The sequence below is a fragment of the Branchiostoma floridae genome, chromosome 12, assembly GCF_000003815.2.
Source record: "Branchiostoma floridae strain S238N-H82 chromosome 12, Bfl_VNyyK, whole genome shotgun sequence".
Taxonomy (NCBI): domain Eukaryota; kingdom Metazoa; phylum Chordata; class Leptocardii; order Amphioxiformes; family Branchiostomatidae; genus Branchiostoma; species Branchiostoma floridae.
This window is the reverse complement of record NC_049990.1, coordinates 6,858,927-6,874,369: the sequence shown is the minus strand read 5'-3', so window position 1 is coordinate 6,874,369 and position 15,443 is coordinate 6,858,927. Positions and strand designations below refer to the sequence as shown.

General features: G+C 39.8%; 1 protein-coding gene across 1 annotated transcript in view; it reads right to left on the bottom strand.

Moving 5' to 3' along the window:
• Positions 1-5,123: 5,123 nt before the first annotated feature.
• LOC118427462 (LHFPL tetraspan subfamily member 6 protein-like) overlaps positions 5,124-15,443 on the bottom strand; it is a 74,054-nt gene continuing 63,734 nt past the window's right edge. Inside the window, exon 3 of the mRNA XM_035837277.1 lies at positions 5,124-5,444. Coding sequence (XP_035693170.1) covers positions 5,326-5,444 — 119 coding nt within the window. The 3' untranslated portion in view covers positions 5,124-5,325. The remainder of the gene's footprint in view (positions 5,445-15,443) is intronic.

Sequence of the window (15,443 nt, the reverse complement as noted above, 5' to 3'; positions counted from 1 at the left end):
ACGAGAAAGGCTCTCAGATTCAGGTCAGCAGGTTAGGAAGTATGTCTGGAATCCGTATAAATGTAATCCTGACAGAACTACCAGTTGCTGCTGCCTTTCTCCTCTTGTGCCTCTGTCAATTTTGCCTGATATAACTCAGGCCATAGCAAGATATTTGTTTGTTTGTGCAATGCTTCTCTGGAAACAGAAGTTGAAGATCACTTACTTCTGATTGACAGCCGTTTCCTTTAAGCTGACTCCTTCAACAATAGGCTGTCAGAAAATATCGGTGCCAATCAGGGGAATGTAACAATTTCTTCTTTGAACTTGTGTTTAGAGAGTGGCCCAAGGCCATGGTTGAGAATGTACATATGTAGGAATCCTCATGTCGTGTTGCAACGTTCCCCGGGCCATGTATGACTTCCTGTCACTGGTGACACAGGTCGTGCTGCATCTGTTCCTGAGGAACTAATTATAACATCATCTGCGCCAAAACATCACCGAGCGACGACAGTGAGAACACTGGTGTTGCGGACCCACGAGTGCATTTGTAAAATGTCGCAACGCTGCTGCTATGTTGACCTGATTGGTACATATGTAACCAACCTCCAGGGCAAGGAGGTTGGTTAGGCTTATTACCTCCAAGAAAAATGGAGGTATTGTTTAGGACGTCTATGTCGGTGTGTGTGTGTCTGCCCGTGTGTGTTTCCAGATTATTATGTCAGTATGAATGGCTTGTGTCATTGTGATGATATTTGGTAGATGTATGTGGGCATCCGTTTCCGTTTCTTTCTATAACTATTTTTCTATGCGCACTTTGCTTGAGGCTATCCTCCCGCTAGCGCTTGAAAGCGCGCATAGAAATGCAGAAAGAGGTACTCTTCAGAGGTTCCGCTACGGCTGATTTTGACGTGTTTTTAAGCGTTTTTATCGGGTTTCTATTTTGTGCTGCTTTTCTTTATGTCTTCCTGTCAAACAGCACCAAACAGAAAGCTGGATAAAATTCCTAAATCACATAAAACAGCCGGAGTCGAACCTCTGCTTGGAGAGTAAGAAAGACACGACAGCATCGATCAATCCGTCATGCCGATAGAGCACTTGCGCAGCCTATTGAAACTTGACAAAGATGGACAGTTAACTCCATCATGTTAGAAACTTAAGGTGACTTGCGTCACTTGAACGTCAATCGGCTTCTTTGCTGAAAAAGAAGCTGCGAAACGACAAACAGTCCTTCTATGCTTTCAAGTAACCGTTGGGTAGATGTTTTGTAAAATTTAATTTCAAGTGGAGTAAACTTCAATTGAAACGATCACAGTAGTTTCCGCACTATTTTAGGGGAACTTATGTACAAGTGTGTTCCATTGAGAACTCAAAAAGAGGTTTACCAAGGACACATGCTCTTTCTTCTTCAACTTACAATTGTACAGTGTCAAGTAACTATACTCTCTATGGCACGGCTCTATTCATGTACCTTTCAACGTAGTATTTGAAAGGCGAGGTCGAGTATGATTGATGGAAGGGAACTAAAATCTCTTTGATAACATATTCTTTCTGTCTGACAAAAAGGATCCTCCAAGTTCCATTCAGGATCACTCAGGACTCTTCCAAAGGAAAATAACCTTGCTGCAGATGTTGGTATGTGTATGTTTGTATGTGTATGTGTATGCGCGTGCATGTATGTATATGCGTCACTCACGGTGTGTGTGTGTGTCAGTCTGTATGCCATTGCGCTGAGATCAAAGCGTCTAACGGCAAATTTACAGCACTGACAGTTTTTTAATCAGGCTTATGCATATTGCAGATGCCCCCAAAGTCAAGTGTAGACTGGAATCATTTCCTTGCCACTTTTATGTGTGTGTGTGTGTGTGTGTGTGTCTGTCAGTCTGTATGCCATTGCGCTGAGATCAAAGCGTCTAACGGCAAATTTACAGCACTGACAGTTTTTTAATCAGGCTTATGCATATTGCAGATGCCCCCAAAGTCAAGTGTAGACTGGAATCATTTCCTTGCCACTTTTATGTGTGTGTGTGTGTGTGTGTGTGTCTGTCAGTCTGTATGCCATTGCGCTGAGATCAAAGCGTCTAATGGCAAATCTACAGCACTGACAGGATTTTAATTTTAATCAGGCTTATGCATATTGCAGATGCCCCCAAAGTCAAGTGTAGACTGGAATAATTTCCTTACCACTTTCATGCGCACGTAACACTGCATACATAATCTCCACTAACTATGGCTAGACGGAATGTCGGCCAAATATCGTTGAAAACGTCTCCATGTTTCTGTGAGGGCTTTCATCTGTACCAAGATCACTTCACACAGTAACACTTCAACTCAGCCCCCTTTCAAGTTGTCCACACTTCAAGACGTTGGCCTCACTTTGGTCTGATCCCTCAAGGCGTCTACTTGGAGTAGCATGCTTTTAAGACGTCTTGCCCTGGGAACACTTTTCCTTCCAGGCGTCACTTGTTGCTGACAAGAGGGCAGAAGTGAAATGGATACCTTGGTGATAAAACCAACCCTCTCCCCATTCTGACGCCAGCCGTTAAACACATCCTAACCTTTACACATGGACTTTTATTAATCCCCGAGCACATATTGGAATGCAAAATCGTAATGTTTTCTAGTTACAGGGAAAGAGAGGCAGTTTGGAAGAAAATCGCAGAGCTAAAAATGTTACGATTTTGCCTTCCAACAATCACTGGGAGATTCGACCTGTAAGTTGTATTTCATTCTTTTACAATGTCAAAGTTATTCTCATGAAATTTGAATATCTATTTATCTCGTACACCAATAAGTTTCATTAAAATATGAAGAATGTTACCCCCTATTCTTGCTCGGATCTTATCCATATGGCGCAGTAGTGACAGAGAGCATGAATGAATCCAACAACATTTCAAGGTCTGTTACAGTGGTGCTATCTTCTTGAAAAAACAACAACAAAAGACGGATATATTTAATACATGTTTACAACATTTAATGTGTTTGTGTATACAGTAGAAATTTCGGCATTGTCAGTTTCACAACAACTCCTTTCAACATTTTAACCATCTAAATGTCAAGGCCGAATAATAAAACCTAGGACTACTAAACCTTAACAGTTTGATGGTTAATTCATTACTTTCTCCAATTAAAAAAGGAACACCTTTAACTGATAAAATGGAAGTAAGATTACAAGTACAACTACAAGTACAGTGTACACAGAAAATAGTTCCTGGATATCCAACATTTTTCGAACTCCTGAATTTCAGTCTGACATTAGTTTTCAAAGACATCAATGGTATTGAACTGTACAAACGGATACAACAAGGAACAATATTAAATAGCCAGACACGCATCTTACTTGTATATTAAGTGTCATCCACAATTATGCACTGTACACCAGAAGTAATTCAACATTGTCGAGGATGACAATGATACTTGGTAATAGTATCTAAATGGTGGCTATATATTATATATAGTACATGTATGTTGTACAGTGCCAAGATATGCGACAATAAAATAAACAGTCATAAAAATATCTAACATGACAAAACTAACAATATTACGAGTCGCACAAGCACGTGGCTTTCCAGTACAAAAATGTCCCTAGTCCCAAAAAGAGTCTACAGACATGAAAACACATTACTGTTGATGTACTTTTACAGTTAAGTACAGTACAAGCTTTCATTATTTTTGATACCAGAATTTGTTTCCTCTACTCTCTACCAACCACGCTGGATTGCCGTTAAAATACCAGACATTTGCCTTCCACTTCCTGTCAGTGTGCAGCTACACAATTTCCCTCTCACATCTTGCCACTCACATTCTGAGACCTTTGACCTTACTTCCTGTGTCTCTGATAGGCCTAAGTAAATTTTATGGATGGCGTCTGCATCAAGTTTTCCCTGATTACAGAGGTTTTTACTTCTTCTTCGGAGATAGTCAAGATGGAGAAAAATTACCAAAATGAGCATCTTGTTTTTTTTTGCATTATCTCACTATTTTTGCAGCCTGAAGAAGATATCATCCATAAAATTTACTTGCTGTGGCCTAAGTGTGGAAACAGGCACACTGACACACCAAAAACAATACCTCCTCTTTTACAAAGGTAAGTATTTAGCCAATTTCTTGTATGTTTCCAGCAATCCCATGAGTCTGGTAGAGACTATGTTTATCTTTTCTTATCTGAGGTGTTCGCAGCAACATGTGAGTACAAAACTTTGGACGACGCAAAAATCGAAGATGGCACCTGCAACCACATTATGGCTACAACAAGGTCAACTGGCAATATCACAGTCTTCTGACCACACTGCACAATGATGCATGGAGAACAAATGATGTCCATAGTTGATCCCTTTTGGTTCGCACCACCAAGTTTTTGAATGTCCACTTCCACTTGTGGCCTTTACAGGTTGCTTCTTGCATTGTTATGGAATATAGAGCGCTTCATGCAAGATGGCAGGTTCTCTTGTTTTCTTGTGCAGTGTTTTCTGCATCAAGCGCCGACAACTTTCCCTCAACCCCTGCTCTTGTGTCAGGAATACGTAGACTTCAGAAACACCTCGCTGTCCAATCTGTATATAGGGAGCTGTCCGGTAGATTGCAATTAACATAGTCAAGTTGCCATCTTTTGCCATGACAACTGATGTAGTCGCACATTAAGCATGTAGAGACCATTTTCACAAGTGAAGATGATGGCAAATTCTACAAATTTTGAAATTTTTGCAGTAAAAAAAGCTTGCACATATTACCCATAATACATCACAGTGCAAATGTGAGCTGCAAATGGTTAACTAGCTTACTGGAAACTACAAACTTTCAGCAAGGTAGCATGACAGGTTGAGTTTACAATTTTCACAGTGATATCTCACTGTAAACTTGCTACACTTGCTATAACGTTATGTTCCACCTTCCATTTCGTGTTGCTACCTTTGCTTCAACCACAAAGTCAATGCCAAAAAATTCATTTATATCATAAATAAATTTAAGTAAAAAGAAGAACTTGATCTCAATGACTATGTTGTGGCCATTTAACTTAAAAAATATTACACAATTTTTGGTAGACAAATTTTTAAGGCAGATTTATGAAAAATCTGCTTAATTTTTTGTACTGCCAACTGACATGTCAACTACAAAATCTGTGGTAATAATTGCTGTCTCTTTTTCACATTTTGTAAACTTATCAAAACTACATGCAAAACCCATGAGAGAGTGTCCAAAATGGCTTCATCAATTGTATGATTAGATCAGTTTGTCGTGGACATCATGACGTTACTTATAGTTAAAAGCAATCCATACAGACAGTCCCTTCAGTTCAGTCTGTGTCTCTACTATGCCACAGTGTGTGGAGGTCGTGTTGGTGTGTTCCTATATTCCGTAGTGGACGTTTTTCGTCCTGGCAGCGTTGTACGACAGCCCACTGCACAGGAAGGTCAGGAGGCTCCCCCCGATGGTGATGTAGTATGACCACGACATTTTACACGTGCCTGAAGGAAAACAAAAACAACGACGTTAATGAATGAATCATTGACTGGAGACATTTAGAGTACATGTTTGCTCCATTGGTGTGTTGCACTAAAGCGGTTATACCGGATGTTTAGATACAGAGACAGATACAGTTCACACAAGAGAACCGATGGTGATGTAGTATGACCAAGACATTTTACATGTGCCTGAGGTAAGACAAAAACAACAACAAAGAACTAACGTTAATGAATGACTAAATGAAGATATTTAGTGAACATATTTGCTCAATCGGGCTAAATATAGTTCTCACAAGAGTCAACAAATACAACGAAATGTAGGATTTGACTTTCTTTTAATAATACCAGGTAGTAACAGGCTCTAACCTACATAATAAAACTTAAAACCTTAAGGATTCTTGGGATATGAAGTCCAAAACAACCGAAGCGACTGCTTTTCCATGAAATGTTTTTCTTTTTTTTTGGCACCTTGCTACAGCTGTTATTTAGCATTAGACACAGAAGTAATGAAATTATCTTGAAAGACATCTAATAACAATGATTCAAATTTTAAAGATCACATTCATCTAGCTCCATCAATTTAGAGAACTTTCTTCATTCTATTACATTTTAGTTTGCAAAGTCTAAGTCATGAATCAAAGGTAGACGGTGAATTGACTAAGAGAAATCCAATTAAAGTTTGGCGGTAGCATTAACAAATTCAATTTTTGAGAACATGATATTATTAGAAACATCAGCTCAAGGTTTAATTCTATTCTAGTTGACAATGCCGGCATCATGGATACAAAGTTTAACTCAATATTGATTCATGTTCAGACCTAAATGAGCACCAGACCAAAGTGATGTGAAATTGTGGTGCTTGCTCCGGTGATGAATGTGGTTTCGGAGCAACAAATCCGGAATACTTATCAAGGTGGATGACGACGCAGTAGCACCTTGGTTATTGGCAACATGATTTATGGGCAGTGTGTTTCTCCCTAAGTTGTAATCTTTGCTCCTTGAAGCAAGGAGCGAGAGATAGCCAACTTCATTTATGAAGACATGGGCTGGGCTCTGCTATATTGACTGGCTCACTGCTATCTCATCACCACAGGTCGCCAGGCCTTAAGCAGTGAAGCTTATCTATACATATTTGCAAACTAGAGTAAGAAAAGAGAGCACAGACTTTCCACAGGATAGCATCTGTTTTCCACTCACTCCCATTAAATTTGGAGTCTGCAAAGGGTGTCATTTATAAAATTCACCTGTTGTGTGGCCTTACAACTCTAGAGAAAGACAAGAGAAGACACATTTTCAGCAAGGTAGCATCTGTTTCTTTTCCATCTCTTTCTCTCATTGAACTTGGAGTCTGCAGAGAATGTCATTCATAAAACTCACTTATGGTGGCCTTACAACACTAGAGAAAGACAAGAGACCACAAACTTTCAGCAAGGTAACATCTGAGTGTTTTCCCCCACTCTCTCTCATTGGATTTGGAGTCTGCATAGGATGTCTTCCGTAAAATTTACTTGTTATGGCCTTACAACACACAAACTTTCAGCAAGATAGCACCCTCTCTCTCATTAAATTTGCAGTCTGCAAAGGCATCGGCATTCATCCATAAAATTCACTTGTTGTGGCCTTACTACAACATTTGTATGTGAGTGAAAGACACATCCTCCCTGGACACCTTACAGAGTGGGTGGGACATCAACATCTGACCTTTTCTGTAGCTCCATATCTTTCCCCAGAGATCTGTATTTGAGCTTCAGGAGCTTTCTCATTCTCCTAATTGCGCTCTACTAGCAGGGAGGGTAAAGGGCGTTGACCTATGACACTAGAAGGAGCCAGGACGCCAGGAAAAGTTCCCCGCAAAATGGGAATAAAGAGCCAGTGCAACGAGATCTCGTCCCTTGAGATACAAAGGCAATAACACTGGGGGGAGGGGGCATACAGATAACTGCAATAAAATCCTGGGTGCAATTTTCTGGTAAGGGCTCATTTTTAGCTGAGGTTTATGATGGCTTATTTGCCATGGGTAGTTGCATAGCGGTCTCGCTAGCGCTGGAATTGCTGTTTTATGAATAGGGCGATGGATTTGATCTTGTGGCTACAGGGTTTTAACTTAAGCATCCATTAGCACAACTCGTAATACTGTTTTCGGCACACAGGCACTGAAGCACGTATTTTAAAGTTACCTGCACGGGACCAAACTTACTTGCACCACTTTTTTCCCCTTTTATTCCATTAAATTTGATTAATTAAAGAAGGTGTTCCTAGCACGTGATAACGATATCATTTTGAATCTTGTACAGGTAAGGTGAAGGTAGACATTAGAAATACCTACACATGTACAGCTTTAATTTCACCTGCACCACACTGCATATTCAGGTGGTATTTCCAGCTCTGATGACTTGGATAAAATCAATTGGGAGTTATTCCACAGTGTGATCTGGCCTATAATATAGAAGTGGTCTGATTGTTTTTGTTCCCATGACATTTCTGTCCTGGCTTGCAGTAAATTGAATTGTTCAAGAGCACATCAGATCTGCACAATCATGATTGCGGCAATGACAAATTGAAACTAGCTTCAATGCTTGTCTAGAACATGATACCGATATCAAAACCAGAAGTTCTGCGGCAATATCTACCAAAGTTGCCAGGGAACGCAAAATCTAATCATCTCTTCAATATGACAAGACCAAGCCACATACCAAATTTCATGATGATTAATCATACCATTGCTTTTTTAGTTATGCTACTAATTACAGACATATAAACGCTACCAAAAACATAATCTTCATGAGTTAGCAAAGGTAATAAAATATTCCAGTGTAAGCTAACATACAATGGTTGGTTTCAACGCTACAATGAAAACTTTGTGTTTAGGTCATGGCTTCATACCATGGTACAAATTACTTCCATGCTTACATTTGTAGCACTCAGCACTTTTACAAGAAGCACAAAATGTATTTCAACAGACACAACAGTGATAAAAGGGGGAGCGTTCAGTGTTTGCTGTTGTCCTTTGTTGCTGTAACTACAAGAAGAAGTTTGCATCCCAACAAACTTGACGGACGACGGACCATAACGTACACACTTCCGGCCATTTCCTGCCGTCTTTCCTCGCCTAACTGACCCATGGGAAGAAGGGCGTACCAACACGCAACATTAGGTACAGGTTTCTGTATCTGTATCTATATAGCGGGTATAACTGCCCTTCGTCATGACACATTAGCTTTGCAGGCACGCAGCACGGCAGCAGCTGGTTACACTACACTGAATGACCTGTCACACCTTGCTTTTGCACATCTGTCTGCAAATGCTTTTTAAAACTATCCAACAAAGATGCCCCTACTGTGCTTGGTGATAACAAAGGTTTTGAAGTACAGGAATAGAGGTTTAGGTACAGGTAATTAACCTATAATATGACAACAGAAACTTGTCAATGAAGTCTAGACATCCAGGTAATAAGATATGCCAAAAAGCAGTTACTCAAGCAACTGGATATTTTGGTTATCATATTCAGTTGCCTGAGTAACTGCTTCTTGGATAACAGAAACTGTAAATAGAATTTTTATCTAGACTTTCAAGTTTCAGTATCTTCTATATACAGAGGATATCATAAGGACAAACAGCTCTGTAGATCGAACTTTACTCGCTCCACCTCCCAAGAGGATAACTGATGATGATGATGAAAGAGGATCTCAAATCAAACTTTCAAAGATGGTCAAAAGATACAAAAAACAGAATTTCTGCTGCAGTACCAAGGTCACATACCAGGGGGCCCAAAATTGAATTTGACCTTCGTCTTCCCAACACCTACCCACATACCAAGTACATGTATCATGATCGTAATCTATCCAGAGGCTCTTGAGTTATGATGACTACAGCACAGAATCTCAGAAACACAACAGACAGACAGACAGACAGACAAACAGACAGACACACCCAAAACTATATCTCCATTTTTCACGGAGATAAAAATGCTATACACTTGACATTCTAGTTACTAACAGTACCGGTGCATTGACATTTCAGATTTTAGGTGTGTACTTAAAAGATTTTTGAGGTGTGATACCAGTGCACATCCCTTATAATGGGAAGCGCTGCATCTGTCCTTCCCACGACCCTTGACTTCAGCAACGCCTGAGGCAGCCAGGCATAGACTCTGCCATGTTCCCATGACATAACAGCCAACCCATAACTGAACAGGTCAGTCGCAAGAAGCCCTCTCCCAACGGATCAGTTCCTCTGACAGACTTGGCCTAGACTTTGTTTGTTTGCCATTTGCCAGCGGCTAGTCTCCAAGCAGATGTTTGGGTGACATCTATGGCTGGTATTGGGGTGGGGTGGAGGGTAATGAATGATCTTTCAATTCTTATTTTCACGTTCTTGCTCATAAGGGCTAAATGCAGCAGTTATACTGTATGAAATGTTTCAGTAAATAATCACTACGTTCAGCAAGGTACCAGCTACATATTATGTTGAATTCCACTTAGAGTCATAAAAGTCTGGATCAATGTATCATAATCATTGACTGTAAAACAGGCGTTTCAGAAACGAACAGGTATTTCTTGTCAATAAATGTATGTTTATACACAAACACAGAAGGGCAACTAGCGATTAGAAGCTGTGGGCAAGCTACAAGCTTCCCAGCATATATTCCTTTCCTGGCATCAGAACCTTCCCAGTTGAAAATCGCAAATCAAAAACTATTAGTGAAGGAGTCTAGGGGCAGGTGTCCTTCCTCAAGGGTGCTGGACCATGGCAGACTTAGATCAAATGGTCCTGTCAATATCTATGTTTTATTGGGACTTGGCTGTTCAAACTGGCGCACAAAACCAATACAGAAGTTGGAGAGACCACCTGCTGTAGGAATTTACTACAGCAACACTTTTGCTGAGTCACAGATTGTACAATAACATGATGTATTGTAACATTGACATGCATAATTCCACCACATGCCATTATGCCGCCGCAGTACTGAAAACTGCAGCATACATGCATGTACATATATTCATCATCATCAATAATACAGAGTCTAAAACCAAATTCAATAGAGACATAACACTGGCATTACGAAAAGTATATCTATTTGAAAGACTATCAATCAACCTTCCAATTTTTGCTTTAGTACATAAGAAAATGATGAGGGTATCAATTTCATCTGGATTTCTTCGTAGGATTTTACACTTGATTCCAATCCTTTCTGTTCAAAGGTAGGTACATGACTAGAATACTCAACATGCTCTGGTGGTTATTAAGGGCACAACTGGCTTCAAACCTTACCAGAATCAAACTTGTTTTCATTTGTAGGATTTGTGTGTTTTCTTAGACTTGACTTTCCTTTCAGAAGCAGGTTTTCCTTCCTCCCAAACAAACTCCGAGTGAAACCAGAGCTGCTTGAGCAAGTGTTTTCTGTGTTCCTCTCGTTGTTCTTTTGCAGGCATGTTGGCGTTTCAGGACCAAAGAGCCGCCGCCGCAGGCACGTGTTCCTTCTCAGGGTGGTACCAAGTGGATTTAGTTCATGGGGGGATTTGAACTTCTAAAAGCACTGCACTAATTGATCTAATGTCAAACCTATGATAGTGATCTCCATATAAAGACCGCCTAGCTATTGATAAATTATTTGTTCCAAGTCAACCCCCCCAAATTGCCTAGGTAGAAATAGATTTTGAACACTTTTCATTTATCTATAATATTTCATGTTCATTCTTTGTTTATAAGTATATAATTCTGTATGCCACTGTTTTACTTTGCATTTAGCCTTCAGGCATGAACTTGCAAAAAACTTGCTATAATTTTTTCTGAAACCTTAAGAATTCTGTCTATAGTGTCAGCCACCTTTCTACTGTGACTGTTTTCTTCAAGTCTCTTGAGTGGTTGCTATAGGAAGGTTTGACTCTACTAGAAATACATGTAGTACAACTGTAAATGGTATCTGAGGCTCCCAGTTTTGTGTGTAATGTACTGTAGTCAATGGTCCACTGTGATGGCTCTCTTCAAGTCTCTTGAGTGGTTGCTATAGGAAGGTTTGACTCTACTATATATAGTACAACTGTAAATGGTATCGGAGGCTCCCAGTTTTGTGTGTACTGTACTGTACTGTAGTCAATGGTCCACTGTGATGGTTATCTTCAAGTCTCTTAATTGGTGACTATAGCAAGGTTTGACTGTACTATATATAGTACAACTGTTTTGGTATCTGAGGCTCCCAGTTTTGTGTGTATTGTAGTCAATGGTCCACCTAAGTCCTTTCAATCACAGTTTGTAGGATTGAGGTCATGCACAGTGCAGGTGTGGAGGACATGGGGGAACCTTGTGTACTTAACGAGGAAACACTTGGGATTACAGTGTTCCAGAGAAGTCATTTGGGTGGTCTCTAAATCTGGGGTTTACCAAACTTTGTTCTTCCAGCCCATCAAGTGATGGGAGAGAAGGCATGAGCTTAAAATATCCCTAATTTGGTCAAGAACACTGGGGCACCACTACTCTTTTTGATACGTGTGTTGGGTTCTTTAAGGTGTGGCGGGTTGACAACTACCATACAAGGTACCAAAGTCTTGAATGTCATGAAGGATGATCTGTTTACAAATCTTTTTGCCAGTGTACAGTTCAAACTTTGACATTTTGAGGGATGCCATAGGATATATATCAAGTATCATCACACACTCAACAATATTGCTGCATTTATTAGTGACACAAGTCACCAATACTTCCCTCTGCCCAAAAATATGCAAAACACAGATTCTTTACAAAAAAATCCTTCAAAATCTGACTATTCACATAAAAGCACATAATCCAACTTTAGGGCTGCAAGTATTTACATTTATACTATTCAATGCTTTACTTTCAATTAGTACTACCGCAACCCAACAACACCCCTTCAAAGAAAACTGAACATGTTTCTAACAAGTACTGAACTTCTGAAGTATGTGGTAAAAGATTAGGAACAGGCAACCATGGCTTGCAAGGTTGGTGGTCCAGGGGACTTGATGAAAAATGCAAGAAGCTAGGTTTGTAATACGTAAATCTACTAAGGCATGCCAACTTGGACTGAAGGACCAGTGCACGTAATACCTGCTACATATGCAGGGTGGTGTAGATAAAATTGAAATCGTGCAAGAATTCTGATGTCTGCATGAACCTGCACCAGTCCAAGTACTCAGCAATATAACAATAAGAGAGTTTAACAGAATGTCTCATAATATAACATCATGTAAAAAAGCCATGATGAATTCTATTGTACAGTAACTACCCAAGACAACAACCACTGCAGAAGTCAAGACAACAAATGTACATCTTATAATATGGCCTCCTTCGGTCTTCAATCCTACATCTTAAGCCTGCATGAAATAAAGAATTATAAAAGTTTCTGAACAGTTTGCTCCTTTTCCAGCATAGTGGTGCAGGTAGAATCTGTCTGATTTTGACTGTCAACCATTACAAAGCAGGTAAATGTATCTTGAGTATGCTATCTACAGGAAGAATTAGGTCACAGTATGACTTTGAACTGCAATTAGCTGTTAGTAATGTTACAAGTGCTGTCAACACCTCTCTGTTTGCACCATATATTATAAAGACATGGAACATGTGTGGCACACAATCAACAATGATTCACCTCTACAGAACTTAGCCTTTTCTTTGCAAGTCTGTCAGCTCAATACTTACAATGACACGCTTAGATGATGAAAAATTGCCTTTCCTTTGTGCTCTTTTGTCTTGAACATCTGTTCTTTTCTTTTTGATCTTTTTACCTACTTACATGCAGGTGTGTTTCACAGGTGGAGACATGAAACACACCTGCAAGCCTTCAATGGATGTGGGACACCACCGCCCTTAACCAACTCGCTCCTTTGGCTAATCAGACCATGGTCCAACACACTGATCAACTTGGGCTACCCCTACGCCTAACTCAGAACTGAGCGGCAAGGTGTTGGACCACGATAACAGGGCTCAGAACTGGTAAATTAGGGCAGAATCCCACCTTCCTTGGTCAAGGTAAAGAGGATTCTTTACAAAAAGCTTTAAAAAACTGAAACATCCCCAAAGACATTTCCTTGACATGGTCTATGGATAAAAGTCAAGGTTTCTTGGCCTAAAGTGCCTTTCCCAAGGGCACAACACACCGGGACCCGCAAGGGATTCAAACACAGAACCTTTTAGACTCTAACTAAGTAAATTAGTACTCTAAGTCTAACCACAAAACCTCAAGGCAGAAAGTCAAGGAATAAGAATGTGTGGTCTTATAGTTATACACTCCTGGGTTTGATCAATTTCTTCAACAGATGTCCCACATCTAGTCTTCAGCAGCCAGCCAAGGCTGAATACCACAGACTACCCAGGTTAATGTTTCTCCCCACAAAGTAAACCTGACTTTAGATTCCAACCACAAAAGGTCAGATTCCATCCCTGGCAGCCATAAAAATCAGGAGCAAGTCTCCAGATGGTCAAAGACTTTCAGCAAGACCTTGTCTTAGACTCTTACTGTAGATCTTTTAATTAAAGCTGTTGTCACCCACCCATTCATCTATAAAATATGCTCTGTTCTCTCTGTACTTTTCATAATGCCCCTTGACACTAGTGACTGACGTCCAGCAACCGGTCTACAGAAATATTTTGATTAAAGATGTTGAGTTGTAAGTGAGTTGTCATCTAACCATCTGGTAAATGTCTCCTTTACTTTCTCTACAGCCACTGGTACTTTCCACATCGCCTTCTGACAATCCTAAAAACTCAAGAGCAGTTCACCAGAAAGTTGAAGAGTCTGTACATGTTTAACCCTGTCTTACTCTGAATCTTTCAACGTCAACAACGTCATCATACATAACTCATCCAGCAAATGTATTTTGTTCTTTCTTTACGCCTTATTTTGCAACTTTGCAACCCTAAAAATTCCAAATCTGGTCTCCAGACTGTGGACGACTTTCACCATGACCCTGTCTTCTCATAAATCTTTAATCGAAAGATGTTGTCATCTACTTATCACTCATACGTGCCCTGTGCTCTCTCTATTTTCCCACTTGGCAACTATAAAAACTTAAGATCTGGTTTCTAGCCTGTGGATGACTCTCACTGTGACCCTGTCTTATCATAAATATTTTAATCGAAAGATGTTGTCATCTACTTATCCCTTATATGTGCCCTATGCTCTCTCTATTTCTTATTTTCCCACTTGGCAACGCTAAAAACTCAAGATCTGGTTTCTAGCCTGTGGACGACTCTCACTGTGACCCTGTCTTATTATAAATCTTTTAATCGAAAGATGTTGTCATCTACATATCCCTCATATGTGCCCTGTGCTCTTTCTAGTTGCTATTTTGTCTCCAGGGCTTCACAACAAGACTGGGAAGAATTTATGTAAGGATGGCATGATGATCAAATCATGTCCCACACAGATTGATAAAACATCTTGGCAGACAGTCAAGTTTCTACTGGAGTTTGATACATGACCAAGCCTTGTAAATCCACTGGCAGCGTCCCAGCACTATGCACTTCAACATCACCAGGAGGTAGGAATTTATCAACAACCTCTTATACTTTATAGGCCTTACTAATGACTTATAGTGGTATCTGGATTACTGTTTTATTTCTTATGAATATATGAACATAGTCTTATAAATGTTTCCATTTTTTCAAAACCTTTTGGAAATAATGAGACAGTCAAAAGTAGCCCAATACAATCATTTGATCTAGATCTGGTCATTAATAAATTTGCATACAAAATACACAACCAAACTTCTGACCAATCAGAGTGCTGGACTTGGGATATGCATTCCATAATACTAAAAGTACCCTGTGAGTCTGGCAAGAATTTGACCAATTAGCTTCATGAATAAAGGGCCTTGAGATACAGAGAATGACTTTCCAAAATTCAAAGAACAGAGTTGGAACGATTTTCTGTCCTACTAACAACCAGCAGAGGCGACAAAATGTTTACGAGTACAGTTTTACAACTAGTTTATAGATGACACATGAGCGGTATGAAACGTGTCCACATAAGCAACTACTAAAGATAGG